Source organism: Salminus brasiliensis, chromosome 22 (assembly GCF_030463535.1).
Source record: "Salminus brasiliensis chromosome 22, fSalBra1.hap2, whole genome shotgun sequence".
NCBI lineage: Eukaryota > Metazoa > Chordata > Actinopteri > Characiformes > Bryconidae > Salminus > Salminus brasiliensis.
In genome coordinates this window covers 29,077,130-29,096,137 of record NC_132899.1, presented here as the reverse complement: position 1 = coordinate 29,096,137, position 19,008 = coordinate 29,077,130, and the positions used below count along the sequence as shown (strand labels likewise).

At 38.5% G+C, this 19,008-nt stretch overlaps 2 protein-coding genes across 11 annotated transcripts in view; one reads left to right on the top strand and one right to left on the bottom strand.

The window, feature by feature from the left end:
* The window catches only part of LOC140543711 (uncharacterized), a 43,578-nt gene extending 26,724 nt beyond the window's left edge, over positions 1–16,854 (bottom strand). For 7 of the 9 annotated variants that reach the window (XR_011978194.1, XR_011978193.1, XR_011978195.1 and 4 more), the window contains exons 1-13: positions 16,646–16,684; positions 13,568–13,905; positions 12,063–12,410; positions 11,050–11,145; positions 10,879–10,959; positions 9,352–9,444; positions 7,544–7,618; positions 6,658–6,765; positions 6,393–6,467; positions 3,009–3,353; positions 1,797–2,144; positions 784–879; positions 613–693 (exon numbers count right to left, since the gene is read on the bottom strand). Coding sequence is in view for 6 of the 9 variants with exons in the window: in XM_072666888.1 (XP_072522989.1) it covers positions 613–693; positions 784–879; positions 1,797–2,144; positions 3,009–3,353; positions 6,393–6,467; positions 6,658–6,765; positions 7,544–7,618; positions 9,352–9,444; positions 10,879–10,959; positions 11,050–11,145; positions 12,063–12,081 (1,417 nt within the window). In the remaining 3 variants the exon portion in view is untranslated. Of the gene's footprint in view, positions 1–612; positions 694–783; positions 880–1,796; positions 2,145–3,008; positions 3,354–4,104; positions 4,175–6,392; positions 6,468–6,657; positions 6,766–7,543; positions 7,619–9,351; positions 9,445–10,878; positions 10,960–11,049; positions 11,146–12,062; positions 12,411–13,567; positions 13,906–16,645 lie in introns of those variants that run through there. The other 2 variants (XM_072666892.1, XM_072666893.1) reach the window with 2 other exon arrangements.
* Positions 16,730–19,008, top strand: part of LOC140543714 (7-methylguanosine phosphate-specific 5'-nucleotidase-like) — a 34,744-nt gene continuing 32,465 nt past the window's right edge. For both annotated transcript variants that reach the window (XM_072666899.1, XM_072666900.1), the window contains exon 1: positions 16,730–16,788. The gene's annotated coding sequence lies outside the window, so the exon portion shown is untranslated. The remainder of the gene's footprint in view (positions 16,789–19,008) is intronic.

The window sequence follows — 19,008 nt, the reverse complement described above, 5'->3', positions numbered from 1 at the left end:
CTGATAGTACAGGAGTGAGGCCATATTTATTTGAGTCTGTAAGTGCAGCTGAGAATGGAGGTAAGGACTGATGTTTTTGCTCTGTGATAGGTTGGAGTAGAAACCATGCAACCAGACGTCTGAAAGCACTTGGAGGCAGGGGATACAACACTTCAATAGAAATGACAGCAAAACGAGAAGAATGTCTTTTGAATGACATGACGCATTGGATTGTGAATTAAAAAGTAATATATAAAATATCTTTGATCTGCGCACCTTAGTTACTGTTGCAACAAATAGCCTGCTGCACTCTTGTTGTGCTGATGCAGATTTTTATATTTCTATCATCTTGTCTTTTAACGATTATTATTATGATTATTTATTTTTCTTTGTATTTTAGACAAAATGATCATGAACTGTGTACACTGTTACACCCCGATTATCAAACCACAAAAATATGACCTGGTGAATTTCTTTCCACAAACTCTCCAAATCTAATGAGGAGAACATGTGGCCATTATTTTCCATCTCACTTTAGCTACAGAAATATTTAAAACTAGCATCAGAACATTAAACACTGGCTAAGGAACCAATACCTCAACTTAGAACTGAAAAATAAATTGCAGTACTTACCATGAAGCACACCCCAAAGGATAAAGGCGAGGCATAGAGCAATGTTCGGACAAAAGATAAATGCAAAATGTACAGAAAAACCTGCAGAGAACATTAAGAATTAGCATCTAAGTCTTTTATTAAAACACAGTATAAAAAATAAAACTTAAATAAAGTAAAATAAAGATGTACCATTCAAAACGATACATAATAGGAAGCTCATCAGCAATGGAAATCCACTTGCCAGCACACAGAGACACAATATCCCTATGTGAACACTGGAAAACCCTGTTTGGCACAGAAACAGAACAATTTAGAACTTCTTAAATACAGTTTATTCAAGAGCATCTGATTTCAACAAGGTATACAGATCAATACGCCCCAGTCATCACAGTTCTACATCAGCAAAGAAGTTCAAATCAGACATTTGCCTTAATATTGTCTTTGCAGGGCAAAATTAAGTGATTGTGGTCCTGATTTTGGAGAAAATATCAGCGGTGTGGTTCGCTGAAATATCAACTAGTTTGGTTCCTGAAAAGCAGTTGTATAAAATGGGGGTTAAAGTTAGATCAGGGGTCAGCAACCAAAATTAGAGAAGGATCCATTTCGTCCCATGAAAACCATGAAATCCATAACTTTTCTTTTCTTTTGTAGAACATGATTTTCAAGCAGGATTTTCTGCTTCAACTACAAGAGGATATGAAGTTTGCTCTTGAAGAGGTTTCTAGTTGAAAACACAATGTCTGCAGAGACGTCAGTACTTCAACCAAATACATACAGAATCTCTTCAGGTTTATTATGAATAATGTAATATAGCAGGCATCCATGCTAGGCTGAAAGAGGGAGGGTCTAGTCGAGCATCGGCCACAAAATGTGCAGCTTTCCCAAATTATTTAAGAAACAGATCAATAAAAACAACACCTACATCTGTCTTCCTGACATTTACTAAGACATATTTTAACATAAGAGATGCTGAATTTAGTTTTTTCTGCTATTCTATAAATAATCAAGCAACTCCAAAACAGGTAAAATGACACTGCAGCATTCTAGTAGTGGAGCTGCAGCTTTTCTAGTGTTAATGAAAGTGTGTGTACAAAATCTTCTATTAGATAGATAAGTAAAGTAAATAAGTAGTAAAGCTGCCAGTTTCTCCATACATCACCCTACATCACTACATACACCACACAGTGTGCAAAAACACTTACCCAGTTCCCGCACTTTCATGGTTGTGTTAGCTGAAAACTGCCCATAGAACACCTCACATATATACAGGCCTTCATCCTCAGTCTGGAGGTCCTTTAATCTAAGTGAGAAATTTCCTTCGAGGATTTCCTCAGGGCCGAAGAACTCCACTCTGTTGATGTATCTCTCATGAGTTGATTCTTGGTGAATCAAACCATCTTGGAAGATCAGCACCGGGATCTGTTGATCCACTTTCTTCCATGAGACTTCAAGCTCTTCAGGTGGGATGTGGGAATCTACAGAGCAGCTCAGAGTGGTGACCTCACCCACATATGCACCTGTGACTTGACTTCCAGTTACAATAAGACGCTCTGAAAGAAGAAGATTTTGAAATAGTAGTGTAACATTTATGCAAATCAAAATATATATTATTCAAATTCAAATATAACCTCCTACACTAATACCAGAGTTAAGCTTTGGTCACAGTAGACCTTTGCATTTTTCACCACCTTGCGAAATAAGCATGACCAGAAGCCTGATCATCGAAAAGTCCTTCATTTTGGTACTGGTAGCTTGAATGTTTTGGACTGAAACTGTACATGATTGCCATGATGGGGCAGTGGATGATCTGCTCCTCTAAGCTGAGAAACTTACTTAGCGATTAGCATGCTGGCTAACTCGTCTACAATAAGAGTACAATTACAGAAAGATGATAATATAGTTGTGTATGTGTTGACTGTGTATGTACTCCCTTTTTTGCTAGTTTAGAGCTAGTGGGGAAGACATGGCTAACATGAGCATTTCCTCTGTTTTAGGTCTTCAGAGCTGGGCTGTCCTTTCAGAGAACAGGCGTGCTACTGATGGTGGACATGAATTTGTGCGTCACATACACTTTAAATTTATTTACGTGAAATGTATTCATGCTAGAAGTCAATAAGACAAAATCATGAATTCTAGATCCCAGTCTACCTTATCAATGTCACTGCTATATTGAGAATGATCAAAAAATAGACCCCAACTTTACACGTTATCATGCTTCTACCTTATCAATGTCACTGCTGTGCTGAGAATAATACATAATAACTGGTCAACAGTGGTTAGAAACTGACCAGTGATGAATGGGGTTTATATAAGATAATAAACTACGTACCACGAAATGTGCAACATCTTAATGTAGTGAATATTAATACTGATTTCTATGTAAAAAATTAATCTAGTCATCATGCTCCACTCACCTACGTCCTTTATTTCTACCAAAGCCTGGCCAGTCTCCTGCTGTCTGTAAACAGTACAGCTGTAAACTCCAGCATCTTTACTGGTCAGATCTGTGAGCAGGAGAGAGAAGTTTCCATGCTTGATCTCCTCAGTGAAGAACCTGGCTCTTCCACTGTAAGCCTGGCTCTGAGCCTCTGGGCGACTTTCTCCATCTTGGAATAAATGCACTAAAGATTCAGAGTCTGTTCTCTTCCACTCCACTTCCAGCTCTTCCAGCGGTAGGGGGCTTTCAACATAGCAGGGTAGCATCAGTGAGCCCCCCAGCTCCACAGTCAGAGGACCAGAGGGACCTAGAACGTGGAGCCCTGATAGAAAATGAAGGACGGTGAAAAGATCATCATTTTACTACATGCATCACATACAGAGTGAACACATTACTGATGCTCCAGCACTGCTTACACTGCACTTTCAGACTCTCACAGCTGAGAGTGCAACAGCTACCATTACTCAGCCTGACTGACAGTACTGCAGAGGTCCAGAGAGAGGGTCTCTAAGGTTAGGCTTATGGAGGAACAGGCGATGGGCGGGGCTTAGGTTTAGGGAGCCTCCGCTTCTGTAGGTTAGCCTCAGCTCCACAATTCAGCCCCCACAAAGAAACTGTATCAAAAATATGCAGAAACCTTTTAAATTGTTTAAAAAGTCCAAGTGGAAGATGTATTCAGTGAATTTACAGTGAGAAAGAGCGTTTAAGGTAATATTTTAAGAAGGAGTGGAGGGAGGAGTAGGGGATACTTCCGTTTCGTGGGGCTCAGTTCAGCCTCAGCTCTGCAATAAATTATCAACACATTGCATTTACATTTATGGCATTTAGCAGACGCTCTTATCCAGAGTGACTTACAAGGTTACTCGTATTACAGAGGAGGGTCAGTGTAGTGTTAGGAGTCTTGCCCAGGGACTCTTATTGGTGTAGCGCAGCATAGTCACCCAGACCGGGAATCGAACCCTGGTCTCCCACATGGTGTTGTTGTAACGCAATGGTAGGTGGTGGTGTTATCTGTTGCGCCATTGAACGAATAGCTAAATTAAAGAAAGCAACCATGTTAAAGCATCTCTTACCCTCACAGATAAAAACAGCTGCCAGAAAGAAGCTTATAGTGAGGCTCATCTTTTCGTCTGTGGCGGAAGAATACCCTGCCGCAGCACGGCGGACTATTTCACTTTCACTTTCACTTCAATCAGGGCCGAAAGCAAACAGTGGGCGGGACCAGAGAGCGGCTGTCAATCTTTTAGCGACTCCAGCCAATCACATAGCAGCTAGAAACTCAGACCAGCCAATCAGCGACAGAAAAGTTGTTGCTGTTTTCGCGCGTTGAGCATTTACACGCCCCTCTTTACCCCAAAATGTGCTCGAGCTCATTACACACACCTGCAGGATTTCACCGACAGGTTCAGAGCATGAAGGTGACAGGGACTGGAGTGAAACTGTAGTACGTTTGCCCTTTCTGAACAAGCAAGTTTGACTTGGAGTCAATTTGGGGTCTTTAATGTTGATGGGAAAATAAAATAATAATAAAAAGGTCTCAGTGAGTTGCACTCCTGGTTTCCTGAGCACCAGCAACGTCCGCTGTTAAATATACACTCTCTAGTTCATGACTCAGGCCTTCACTGAATCAACTCCAGTCTGATGTTAATTCATCATCACTTTTGCACCCTGAATGAAAATTGAAACAACATTCAAATAAAAAAAATAGTAATTTTATTTTTTGCAAATCTCAGAAATGTCAACAAAGTAAAATATAAACTAGAACTTTGCTTAAATGTATGCATACAATACATTTATATAAATACATACATACGTTTTTACAAAAACGTAAATGTGAACCTTTACAATGAAAACGACTACCAGAGCTAAGGGGGTGTATGTAATATGATCAAAAGCACCAACCCTTTCCATCTCACCCTAAAGATCTTAAGCACGTAGCCGACAACCTACAATCTGTGCTCTGTTCCAACCTAGACACTGCTGCGCCCATCAGGACCAAACAAATGGCGGATGGCGAAAATGACCAAACATGCCTTGATCACAGCCAAATCACTGTATGTCTCATCTACAGTACCGTGTCTAACTAACCGGTAGCCATAAGCATGCCGTTAGTAATAATGATTTCATTCGTTTTTTAATGAGGCAATTAAAAATGTTCAACTAACAATTCAAAGTCCGTCCCTTGATATCGTAAAAGTTGCATGCATTGAGGAGTGCTGTACCAGCTCCAAAGCTTATTTAGAGTATTTCAACCCAGTTATTGAAAAGGACTTATAAGAAGGATAACCCTATAACATAAATCCTTAGTTTGTACAAAAAGTAGACACTTCGAGCAGTATTTTGATAATGGTTATCCTTTCTATTTTACAATGTCCAACATTGCAGAAAGAAACTGGGTCATTTCAATTTTACTCAAAAACACAGTTACTCTGTTACGTACTGGTATGACGGCCATATAAAAAGACCAAAATGATCCCTCGTCCAACATTAATGATTTCTGTAAGAATGTAATTCAGTAGTCCTCCTCGCTGGATTTTTTTAAATCCTTTATTAAAAAAAAGAATAGAAAATGACTCATCAACATCAATCAAGTAAAACATTGTAAATGAAAATTATCATCACAAAATGCAATAACCTGGATTGCCTCCTGTACATACTTCAACACTGCACATTTGTAGAATGTGAAACTAATGTGCCTTGAGGGGGAAGTAGAGGAATAACTTAACACCACTAATGCTAGTGTGGGACGAGGTGGTACAAGGGGATGGTATGATCCAAGTGAACTGTGCAACTGTGATTTTTGGGGTCCCATTTGCTTCTCTTACCAGCCTCTTTACTGTTTGTTCTTACGTCCTGTTCTATGAATTTCTATGATTCTTTAACATATTACAACTTAGACTGTGAATGTCAGCTGATAAAATAACCACTACCTAATCCTGGCCAAGCTAAAACATCCTGTCTCATGTGAAGTAACACATTTTCGGCTTTACCCATGTTGATGGATTTTACATCAAGAGTCTAGCCTCATACCTACATATCTAAAGATGTACATTTATTTGCTTGTTGCCAAAATTATGCCCCATGTGTTTTTGAAAGAATACACTGTTCCTAAAATAACACTGTTGTAGAAAAGACATGAATTTAAAATAATGCGTGCTACTTTTAAGAAACATTAAGAAATAATTGTATCATTGCATGTATTGTTTACATGTATTAGTTTATTTATTATAGTTTTTTATGTTTTTGAAAGGTTCCAGTGTTTTTAAAGCTGACTGACCACTATGTTTATTCAAAGAAAAAAAAAAAAATAGGATGTAAAGGAAGTAAATCTTATTTCTGTTAAAACATTATGTACACTTACCTGAATAAGCAAGAGTACTGATCACAGCATACGCTAGTGTAAATGCTGATCGTTCACTAACTCTTTGGAAGATTTCTGTAAGAGAACAAGCCCACCATTTCAACATTAACAAACACTCTTTGGCCACTTTATTCATTGTCCAGGTATGCAAACTCAAAAGTGGCAGATAATTTAGTATGTGGAACTAAGCCTGTAGGAATTTTGCACAGAATGCAGCTGACAAAAATAACCTTGCTTATTTTGGTTAATATGATTCAAGCCCTACCGTGAATCAAGATCCATATGTAAAACAGAAGCATCAGTATCAGCAGGAATCCAACAGCAATCAGTATTTCAGTGTTTTTGCTCTCCTGATATAACTGCCAAAAAAGACCTAGAGCACAAACAGAACAATAGATTAAGTCACTTAAGCATCATATCAGAATTGTTGATTTCGGCCAAATGAAGGGTTATATAATAATTCTAGTAAAAGTAAAAGTACTCCGTCCTGTTTATATTTGTTTTAATTTACAATACACAATAATTACATTTCTGAATACACAGATTGGTTAAGTGGACTCACAGCAAATCTTTCCTTTAAGAAACTAGATTGTGTCTGATATTAATACTTGATGTTTAACAGATAAGCTATCTAGTATTGAGTGTACTTCCATCATAACAGCCTGGGACCAATTCAGCTAACAAACATTTGCATGCCAGACTTTATCATGGAATATGGTAAATCCTGCACAGTGGTCCACTGTTTTTCTGACAGCTTGATATAGCGCTGCATATGTATGTATCATGGAAATTTAGGTAGTTTATTTTATCTACATTTAAAGCAATATTTTATCCAAATAAACTACATTTACATTGTTTTCCTTCTTAATCAAAAATGTAAGATGTAAGACAGTCATGACATGTTTGAAGTCAGAAGTTTGCTTCCTTAGTTTTACACTGGAGCTACAAGGCTAATGCTGTAATGAAGTAATGGACTTCATCATTTAAGATTCATCAACACTTCATCATTATTTTTTGAAAAGGCCTTTGAGTGCAAGCCGCTGTGAACTAGAATTGCTTAAGCTCTCAATCATGGTTGTATCACTGTTGTGCATTTATGAAATAACTGCACTGTATCAGTGGAATGAGGTGTAAACATTATGTACACTTACCTGAATAAGCAAGAGTACTGATCACAGCATACGCTAGTGTAAATGCTGATCGTTCACTGACTCTTTGGAAGATTTCTGTAAGAGAACAAGCCCACCATTTCAACATTAACAAACACTCTTTGGCCACTTTATTCATTGTCCAGGTATGCAAACTCAAAAGTGGCAGAAACAAGCGCTACAAATCAACCACACTCTAGAGGACCTAGAGTAATTTTTCATCAGAATAAAATTGTAAAGACAACTCGAATGTTAAGACATGCAAATAAATAAAAACAGTAAAATGAGAGTACTGTGGGAGGAAAGTTGCTCCCAGCTGGAACCCATGAACCCTAGCAGTGGGGGTTCAACACCTTACCACAGCATCACCAGCAAGCACAGGCTATGGGTAAAATTGCATCCCATTAAATAATGAAACAGAAAAGATTGGAAAATCAAACAAAGGAGACACCAAAATAATGTAGCTCAGACAAAGAACAGCCAGCACTAACACAACTAAAGATAACCATCTTATGGACTCCTTTTACTAAGTTCTGGGATCTCTCTTCTCCTCTAGTTCAGCTTCCTCCTCAACCCTTTTCCTTTTCCACTCCTTTCTTCCTTTTCCTTTCTCAGCTCTTTCTCTTGTCTTTTCCTCTTTCTTTCCCCAGGAAGGGGGTTGTGACAGTTTGTGGGGAGAGAAGATTCTACATCATAGTTTTATTTTCTATCAGCAGATCCCAAACACTGTACAAAATCTATCCATGTGAATGCCATGTTTAATGCCTGTGTGTACGTTCTGTACAAGTACTAGTTTTATACTGACCTAATTTAGTTTTTGCTTTAATTCACATTTCTAAATTTCTTATCATAGTTCCCCAAAAAGACACAATAAATAAAAAATGAACATGACACTGTATACGACTCTAATGCTGTGTAAAGAACACACTCAAGGCATCATAAGACTCTTATGTTTGACATGTTTAATGTCATGTTTTAACCGTTCATCCATATTGACAGTATAAAGATATAGAATCCATAATGAAGAACTCTGGATTAAAATAATTCATTTTAATGTTATTATTCATGTCATTACTTATGAAAAAGCACTTCTGTCACGGTAAGGATTGTTTTAGTAATCCAGAATACTACGGAATAATGAACAGTATCCTCTGCTTTGTCTTACTGTGTAGAAATGTTACTAGGATCAGCACTAGGACACTGTATAGACACATTCTTTAGATACCTCTGCTCAATTTTTTTGTTATGTGTGACCTCAACTTCATACACAATATTAATATCTTCCTCCAGGGTCACTGATCATCACTTGTGGAATCTAGTCTTCCACAGGCTTTTGAAGGTGCCGTGACCAACTATGCAAACTATGATGGCAACATGGCAAAATCGTGCAACAGCAAGATTCTGTGGTTATTGAGCTCATTAACCCAGTTTCCACCTAAGCAATCAAACTAAATGTAAGAGAACTGAGTTTTGTTTCTGTTCATGGCTTTTTGGCATTTAGAAAACAATCTCAGAAGCTCAGAAAAAAACATTAATCAGCTGAAGTAGCTTAGTTCTGTTTTTCAATATCATGTCTTTGTTTCCTTTTATAAGAAAGGTGTGAGCTATTACCTGCTGCCTTCTGTCATGGTTTGTAGCGACAAAAAAACAAACATGATCTGTAGGAGTACGACTGTATTCATGTGCAAAGCATCTGTATTAAAATGATATTATTCTTAGTTTAACAGTGGATTTGGCAGAGAAATCTGAATGTATGTTTTTGTGTGTTTATATCAGCAGGCCAACACTCCACATTTCTCAGGAGAACATACCTTTAAATATTTCAAAACCTGAAGCTATCCAAATCAGAAAAACAATCCTCAGCAGGTTAAGTGCAGAGCATGTAGCAGCCTCAGCGAAGAATCCTGCAGAAATAAAATACATTTCAAATACAAAGAAGAGCCTTCTGGAGGGGAGCTATATGGTCAGATGAGACAAAAATCTAATTTTATGGCCACGATGATCAGAAGTATGTTTAGAGGAGTAAAGATAAGGCATTCAATCCCCAGAACAGTGTCCCAAAGTGTTTTTGGGTTAGTGAAGGAATAATCATGCGCTCCGGCTGTTTTACTGCCAGTGAAACTGGTACATTGCACAAAGCGGATGGATATATTTTGGTATAACCCCAGTTTTAGCATATTTTAGCAGAACTCTGCCTTTTGTTATTTTGTCATATTAATGGAAAGTTGTCTGGAAAAGGAAAATGTGGTAGGAAAAGATGTATGAGCAACAGGCCACTATCAAAGCTAATCTCAGGAGTGCCACAAGCTGACTGATGAAGTAATTCATAGTAAAGGAGCCAGGAATTCACTCACGTATTGAGTGTATAATTGAATGTCTGAAGTTGGACATTTCTGTATTGTACATGCTTTTCTGTTTGACCTAATTAAATATTCTAATAATGTGAGATACAGGATGACTCACATGACTCACATGTGACTTTTATGAGCTATAAACCATACTGATTAACAGTAACACAAAAAAAGTAAATTTAATTCAATTTGTTTTGATGCATTAGTATTGTGTATGACTGCACGCACCAGACTTCGGCACAAATGCACCCTCATCATACCTTTCAGGACTTGAGCACTATGTAAAAAGCCGGTCAGACACAAACACTAGTCTGTAGCCAACCATGGAGGAGTACTCCCATAGAGTCACTCGTACTGGAGCAGAGAGGAGACATCCTGATAGTACAGGAGTGAGGCCATATTTATTTGAGTCTGTAAGTGCAGCTGAGAATGGAGGTAAGGACTGATGTTTTTGCTCTGTGATAGGTTGGAGTAGAAACCATGCAACCAGACGTCTGAAAGCACTTGGAGGCAGGGGATACAACACTTCAATAGAAATGACAGCAAAACGAGAAGAATGTCTTTTGAATGACATGACGCATTGGATTGTGAATTAAAAAGTAATATATAAAATATCTTTGATCTGCGCACCTTAGTTACTGTTGCAACAAATAGCCTGCTGCACTCTTGTTGTGCTGATGCAGATTTTTATATTTCTATCATCTTGTCTTTTAACGATTATTATTATGATTATTTATTTTTCTTTGTATTTTAGACAAAATGATCATGAACTGTGTACACTGTTACACCCCGATTATCAAACCACAAAAATATGACCTGGTGAATTTCTTTCCACAAACTCTCCAAATCTAATGAGGAGAACATGTGGCCATTATTTTCCATCTCACTTTAGCTACAGAAATATTTAAAACTAGCATCAGAACATTAAACACTGGCTAAGGAACCAATACCTCAACTTAGAACTGAAAAATAAATTGCAGTACTTACCATGAAGCACACCCCAAAGGATAAAGGCGAGGCATAGAGCAATGTTCGGACAAAAGATAAATGCAAAATGTACAGAAAAACCTGCAGAGAACATTAAGAATTAGCATCTAAGTCTTTTATTAAAACACAGTATAAAAAATAAAACTTAAATAAAGTAAAATAAAGATGTACCATTCAAAACGATACATAATAGGAAGCTCATCAGCAATGGAAATCCACTTGCCAGCACACAGAGACACAATATCCCTATGTGAACACTGGAAAACCCTGTTTGGCACAGAAACAGAACAATTTAGAACTTCTTAAATACAGTTTATTCAAGAGCATCTGATTTCAACAAGGTATACAGATCAATACGCCCCAGTCATCACAGTTCTACATCAGCAAAGAAGTTCAAATCAGACATTTGCCTTAATATTGTCTTTGCAGGGCAAAATTAAGTGATTGTGGTCCTGATTTTGGAGAAAATATCAGCGGTGTGGTTCGCTGAAATATCAACTAGTTTGGTTCCTGAAAAGCAGTTGTATAAAATGGGGGTTAAAGTTAGATCAGGGGTCAGCAACCAAAATTAGAGAAGGATCCATTTCGTCCCATGAAAACCATGAAATCCATAACTTTTCTTTTCTTTTGTAGAACATGATTTTCAAGCAGGATTTTCTGCTTCAACTACAAGAGGATATGAAGTTTGCTCTTGAAGAGGTTTCTAGTTGAAAACACAATGTCTGCAGAGACGTCAGTACTTCAACCAAATACATACAGAATCTCTTCAGGTTTATTATGAATAATGTAATATAGCAGGCATCCATGCTAGGCTGAAAGAGGGAGGGTCTAGTCGAGCATCGGCCACAAAATGTGCAGCTTTCCCAAATTATTTAAGAAACAGATCAATAAAAACAACACCTACATCTGTCTTCCTGACATTTACTAAGACATATTTTAACATAAGAGATGCTGAATTTAGTTTTTTCTGCTATTCTATAAATAATCAAGCAACTCCAAAACAGGTAAAATGACACTGCAGCATTCTAGTAGTGGAGCTGCAGCTTTTCTAGTGTTAATGAAAGTGTGTGTACAAAATCTCCTATTAGATAGATAAGTAAAGTAAATAAGTAGTAAAGCTGCCAGTTTCTCCATACATCACCCTACATCACTACATACACCACACAGTGTGCAAAAACACTTACCCAGTTCCCGCACTTTCATGGTTGTGTTAGCTGAAACCTGCCCATAGAACACCTCACATATATACAGGCCTTCATCCTCAGTCTGGAGGTCCTTTAATCTAAGTGAGAAATTTCCTTCGAGGATTTCCACAGGGCCGAAGAACTCCACTCTGTTGATGTATCTCTCATGAGTTGATTCTTGGTGAGCTGTACCATCTTGGAAGATCAGCACCGGGATCTGTTGATCCACTTTCTTCCATGAGACTTCAAGCTCTTCAGGTGGGATGTGGGAATCTACAGAGCAGCTCAGAGTGATGACCTCACCCACATATGCACCTGTGACTTGACTTCCAGTTACAATAAGACGCTCTGAAAGAAGAAGATTTTGAAATAGTAGTGTAACATTTATGCAAATCAAAATATATATTATTCAAATTCAAATATAACCTCCTACACTAATACCAGAGTTAAGCTTTGGTCACAGTAGACCTTTGCATTTTTCACCACCTTGCGAAATAAGCATGACCAGAAGCCTGATCATCGAAAAGTCCTTCATTTTGGTACTGGTAGCTTGAATGTTTTGGACTGAAACTGTACATGACTGCCATGATGGGGCAGTGGATGATCTGCTCCTCTAAGCTGAAACTTACTTAGCGATTAGCATGCTGGCTAACTCGTCTACAATAAGAGTACAATTACAGAAAGATGATAATATAGTTGTGTATGTGTTGACTGTGTATGTACTCCCTTTTTTGCTAGTTTAGAGCTAGTGGAGAAGACATGGCTAACATGAGCATTTCCTCTGTTTTAGGTCTTCAGAGCTGGGCTGTCCTTTCAGAGAACAGGCGTGCTACTGATCGTGGACATGAATTTGTGCGTCACATACACTTTAAATTTATTTACGTGAAATGTATTCATGCTAGAAGTCAATAAGACAAAATCATGAATTCTAGATCCCAGTCTACCTTATCAATGTCACTGCTATACTGAGAATGATCAAAAAATAGACCCCAACTTTACACGTTATCATGCTTCTACCTTATCAATGTCACTGCTGTGCTGAGAATAATACATAATAACTGGTCAACAGTGGTTAGAAACTGACCAGTGATGAATGGGGTTTATATAAGATAATAAACTACGTACCACGGAATGTGCAACATCTTAATGTAGTGAATATTAATACTGATTTCTATGTAAAAATGTATCTAGTCATCATGCTCCACTCACCTACGTGCTTTATTTGTGGGGCAGTGGTGGTTCAGCGGTTAGAGCGCCGGGATATCGATAACAGGGTTGTGGGTTCGATTCCCGGGCTCGGCAAGCTGCCACTGTTGGGCCCTTGAGCAAGGCCCTTTACCCTCTCTGCTCCCCGGGCGCTGGAGTTGGCTGCCCACCGCTCTGGGTGTGTGTACTCACTGCCCCTAACACATGTGTGTGTGAGTGTGTGTTCACTACCAGATGGGTTAAATGCGGAGGACACATTTCGCTGTACACTGTACAGTGACAAATACGTCCACCTTTACCTTTATTTCTACCGAAGCCTGGCCAGTCTCCTGCTGTCTGTAAACAGTACAGCTGTAAACTCCAGCATCTTTACTGGTCAGATCTGTGAGCAGGAGAGAGAAGTTTCCATGCTTGATCTCCTCAGTGAAGAACCTGGCTCTTCCACTGTAAGCCTGGCTCTGAGCCTCTGGGCGACTTTCTCCATCTTGGAATAAATGCACTAGAGATTCAGAGCCTGTTCTCTTCCACGCCACTTCCAGCTCTTCCAGCGGTAGGGGGCTTTCAACATAGCAGGGTAGCATCACTGAGCCCCCCAGCTCCACAGTCAGAGGACCAGGGGGACCTAGAACGTGGAGCCCTGATAGAAAATGAAGGACGGTGAAAAGATCATCATTTTTACTTCACCATTTTACTACATACATCACATACAGAGTGAACACAAAGTCAAATTGGGGTCTTTAATGTTGATGATAAAATAATCACAAAAATGAGGGACTCAAATGTAGCATTTTTATTTTTTGGACGTTTCAGCAATATCAGTAAATATCAACAAAGTAAAATAGAAATATGCTTAAATATATGGATAAATACAATTAAAAATAAATACATACCTTTTTGTACACTCATGTGAATCTTGTAAAAAAGTAGTGTCACAGCAGCTGTGTGCTTACGTTACAATAAGAGCATTCATGAAGTTTTTCAGCCTGGATTCAGGCCCAGTCACAGCACTGAAACAGTTTTGTGAAGGACCCACTACTTTCTCTCAACAGGGGCTGCAGGGCTGCTCTTGTTCTGCTCGATGTTAGTGCTGCTTTTGACACCATAAAGCATGCAATTCTGCTTGATGGGCTAGAAAACCTTGTAAGAATTAATGTATCTGCCCTCACTTGGTTTAGATCCTGACTATTTAAATAATGAACGCTCTTATTACACAAAAGTGAAATGCGGTGTTCCACAAGGTTCAGTCCTGGGTCCATTATTGGGTACTCTTTGTATGCTGCCACTAAATAAAGTAATCCATACACATGGTATTGACGGTCATTGCTATGCTGATGACACCCAGCTTTATAGATCAGCTAAATCTAACGAGGACCAGGTTTACAAGGTTAACGCTTTCGGGTAACTTTCCATTGCAGACTACTGTTTTCTCTGCTGTCAAATTCTGCCTTTATTCTACCACTGTTCTGCACTACTCAGGTTTCTGATCATTATTGTTGTTTTCATTCTCACTACTTCCTTTACAGGCCTTACACCAGACGATTTGTATTTATTTTCCTAAAGCCTTTCTTCATTTTCTCCTTTCTTCTCACTCCTTTATGTCCTAAGCTGATGTTTGTCCATTTATGGTTGGGTGCTGCTGCCTGCCTACTTCCTGGCCAAGCGAACATTTGTGTAATGTAACCATTTTTTTTGCTACACTCTTTCTAACCCCTTTGTTTTTCCTTCTTTTACACAGGACAGAATGTACAGGGTTCTGGACATATTCATTTACCACAGGATGTGATTGGGGTTCCCAAAAACGTAATAATCGCCTCTTTCATTTTTGCAAATTTAGTCACAATGCCGACTACAGAATGAGGTACGACTTTAGTGGTCTCTTTGTGTATACTGCTATCTTACCTTTCTAGCTGTAGGATCAGTTACATTTAGGAGTGATGTTATATCCTGAGAGTGTTTGGTGTAGTTGTAGTTGAGTGTTCTCCATGTGTGTTTAGCGGTTATGTTTCAATTTCAGCAGTTGAATTCTTATACTGGAAGCTATGGTGGATGCAGCCCGTTTTATTTTGGGTGGGTTGTCCTTGTTTCATGGTAGGAGGTTTGGTTATGTTTTTGTACCGGCTTTTTCTGGGTTTTAAATTTTTTAGTTAGGCAAGTTTGTAATTTTGCTTTATTTTTGGGCTCAGACTATCCCTGGTGCATACTCCATCCTCAACTGAAAATAAAACACATCTTGAGACTAGAATTTTGTGTTTGGTGTGCTTGCTCTGTCAGAACTTAAGCGGGGCGGTGGAGAGACTTTTTATATGCAGTGGCCTACCTAAACGAGTTGCAACAGGTGCATATAACTTTATCATCATCATCATCATCATCATCATCATCCATTATCAGTTCAGGAGATATTTTCCAAAGCATTTCATCTCAGGACTTCAGAATATCAATAGGTGGCCTCAATATATTATCTCTTTTGTATTAAGCACCAAGAAAGCTAGAAAATGGGTTCACAAATGTAGGGTTTTATGACCCAAACATACTGTTCTTGTTCTTTTTGACATGTTTTTAATAGCTTTGACATGATCTGCATAGTATTAATATGTATTGCAGCCACAAAAAAGGTTCTATTGGCCATAAATGAATACATTAAGTCTGTGAGAATGTTTAACTGTTCTTAAAAAAATTAAAATGTTTAACAAATCAATATATTATATATGGTTTTAAAATATTGTTGTGTCCCCTTAATATGTTAATATGTGGCCCTCAATGTTATTTTGTGGCCTCAAGATGTTATAATGTGGCTTTAAAATATCTTGTGGCCACACCACATGGCACTACTAAAGGCTACAGTAAAAGTGCAAAACAGATAAACTGACTATTTCTTATCAGTCATACACCTGGTTCTCCAAAATCACTTTATAGATAGTACTGCTGGTTTTGTGTTTTTGTATTTTGTTTTCTTGCACTAAAAAGTACTGTTATCTTTAGTTACATACATCCAGTTAGTGACTCTAGTTTTTTTTTTGTTGTTGTTTTTTTTTGTTTTTCTTTGTATTTACAGTGCAAAATGCTGTGCTGGGCAAAACAGTACACAATCCACGGTCATTTAAATGTAGAAATTTGTGAAACTTCTGCAGACTAAAAACTAACATGATTTTTAATTGAGACCTCTGTAGCGGAACTAATGTTACTCATCAGTGGCGGCTGTCTCACATTCCGGACAGAATTCGCAGGCGGGCTATCTTAAAGAGGGAGATGGCTGTTGCCCAATCTCAAACAGACCCTCTCTCACTACGTAGTGCGCTACTAGGCCTTGACGGAACAATGGCTTCTCCACGTACGAAGTGCACTAGCTAGTGTTCAGCAGGTCGCGAATTGGGACTGACCTGATTCTCGGGAGCTCCGCTCTCTGTGTTTACGTCGCTGGTCTCTGGAAACTTGGACACCCTCGTTTATTTTGACCGCGTCAGTTGAAAGCTGACCACTGACCACACACATCCCCGGCGCAGAAACCGAGAGTTCTGCCGGTTTTTGTATCTTTTTTTTTGTATTTTTTTTTTTTAATTACGTGCTCACATGCACGCGTGTTGGCTGCCTGGGTTTCGAAAAAAAGAGGTAGTGGCTGGCTGCACACGTGTCGTGTGTTGGTCTTCACCCTCACTAGTGTCCGGAGCATTGCATGCGATAGGGTGAGAATACATAGGGGCTGGCTAATTAGTGATCCAAAATTTGGAAATTGGGTAAATGCTAAGCACACGTTTCACTGTCTACAGGCAGCTAACCTTTGCTGTTAGGCCTGTGATGCTGACGCCCTTCATTCAAAATATTGAAATGTAATATCCAAGTATGAGATAGGAGGCAACAATGCAGGGTCAGATCATCAGTGTTGTTAAATGATTAAAATCGATCTGGTCGTTTGTGAAGGAAATGCACTCTGTTGTAATCTTTGGAGTAACTTTTACTGCACCACTCACTGTAAAAATACCTCCTAAATGGTGCTTCAGTGACATCAAAGACAATAGACACACATGGCTGATAGACATGCATGATAACTAGGACAGAGTGTGTATTAACTGGGCCTGTCATTTTGAGTTGTGACTTGATCACCTTTAACCAAAGTCAGATTTGAGGGGATATGTAGAATCAAACAAATTCTAATTTCCATCTGCAGCAAAACGTGGGACAAATGTATGTCCTTTTAAATCATTGAGTACAGACCCAACATTAATAAAAGATGCAGCCATCTTTGTGAAGAGCCAATGTACTGTTGATTATATTGATGAGTCACCCCAGCCCTAGCAAATAAGACTTAATAAGACTTAAGCAAATAAAAATAACACAGGTACACGTCTTAACATTTTTGCTCAAATAAAACACTTCCAATAAATACAAAACACATACAAGCATGAGTATATGGAAATACATACATTTCTGGTTCTGCTTTTTAGAACCATCACAAAACATTTTGTCTGCCATCAGCAGAGTCAACAGCTACTTAAATTTAATGGAAATTTGCATAACAAACAGCAAACACTAAAATTTACATTTAGATATAGAGTACCTGTAGGAAATGAGCTAATAGGGGTATGATAAGGCTCCCTGCACAAAAGTCGAAGTAGCTTCCATAGTTTCACACTGGAATGTGCGAAAATCATTTTGCAGGACTGTTTTATAGCAAGTTTCACCAGACAAACGATTCATAGTTTAGAAAAAAAATGCAGATTTTATACAAACTGAAAATGATATAATTTACATATAAATACCCCTAGTGAAACAAAGTAGACACACTAATAAGCAGTGCACTTAAAGAGAGCTAAAATCTAACTAGTTTTGTACTCATTATACTTTAATTGTGTCATTAACTTGAAGTGTGTTACATTTACTTAACTGTGCTGAAATGGAACTAAATGGACTTTAAACACACTATATATTTATATTAAGACAGTCAATCCAGTTCCCAGTCCTGGATTTTGTTCTCAATGTTGGTTAAGGGAACAGTTGACATAATTGATAGGCCACATAGTGTCAAAACTACCAAGGATTATAAAGTCAGACTGGAACTGGAAAACGTATTCAAAAGTCAAATTTGCAAATACCTCTGTCAAACTTTATCTAACATATTAACAATTACAGTCTTCAAAAGTGTTGATGGCATAAATCTTGAGAACTCACTGGTCACTCCATCTGCAGAAGCACAAAGCCTTGGCATTGTCATGGATCTTGCCTCATGATTTATGTTGCAAATCTGACATGGTCATGCAGATTTCTCTTTTTTAACATCTAGAGAATTTGACCCTTCCTCTCCAGAGAGGCCACTCGGGTGCTCCTTCAGTCTCTAGTCATTTTAAGACTTGACTACTGCAACTCCCTTCTGGCTGACCTTTGAGCACCATCAGGCCCTGCAATTGATCCAGAATGCAGCAGCACGGATTGTCTTCAGTGTTTAGCCAAGTAACTCTTCTGCTGTGTTTTCTTCACTGGCTTCCTGTAGCTGCTGCCTGCATCAGATTCAAACCCCTGATGCCAAAAATGCACTAGCCCCTCCATACTGAAGGGCAATGGTCAAAAGCAGATCTGTACTAAGAGCCCTTCGAGCTTAAAAAATGACTCTTCCAAGAGGGAAGTGGAGTGTCAAGTATTGTGGTCTGACTGACTTTTGAATTTATTAGTATCTAAGCTTAGAGGGATCTTTTGGATTCTAGCCTATACAAACTATCTAAGGGCATTTTCTGAGTAAACAGTGAAGCAC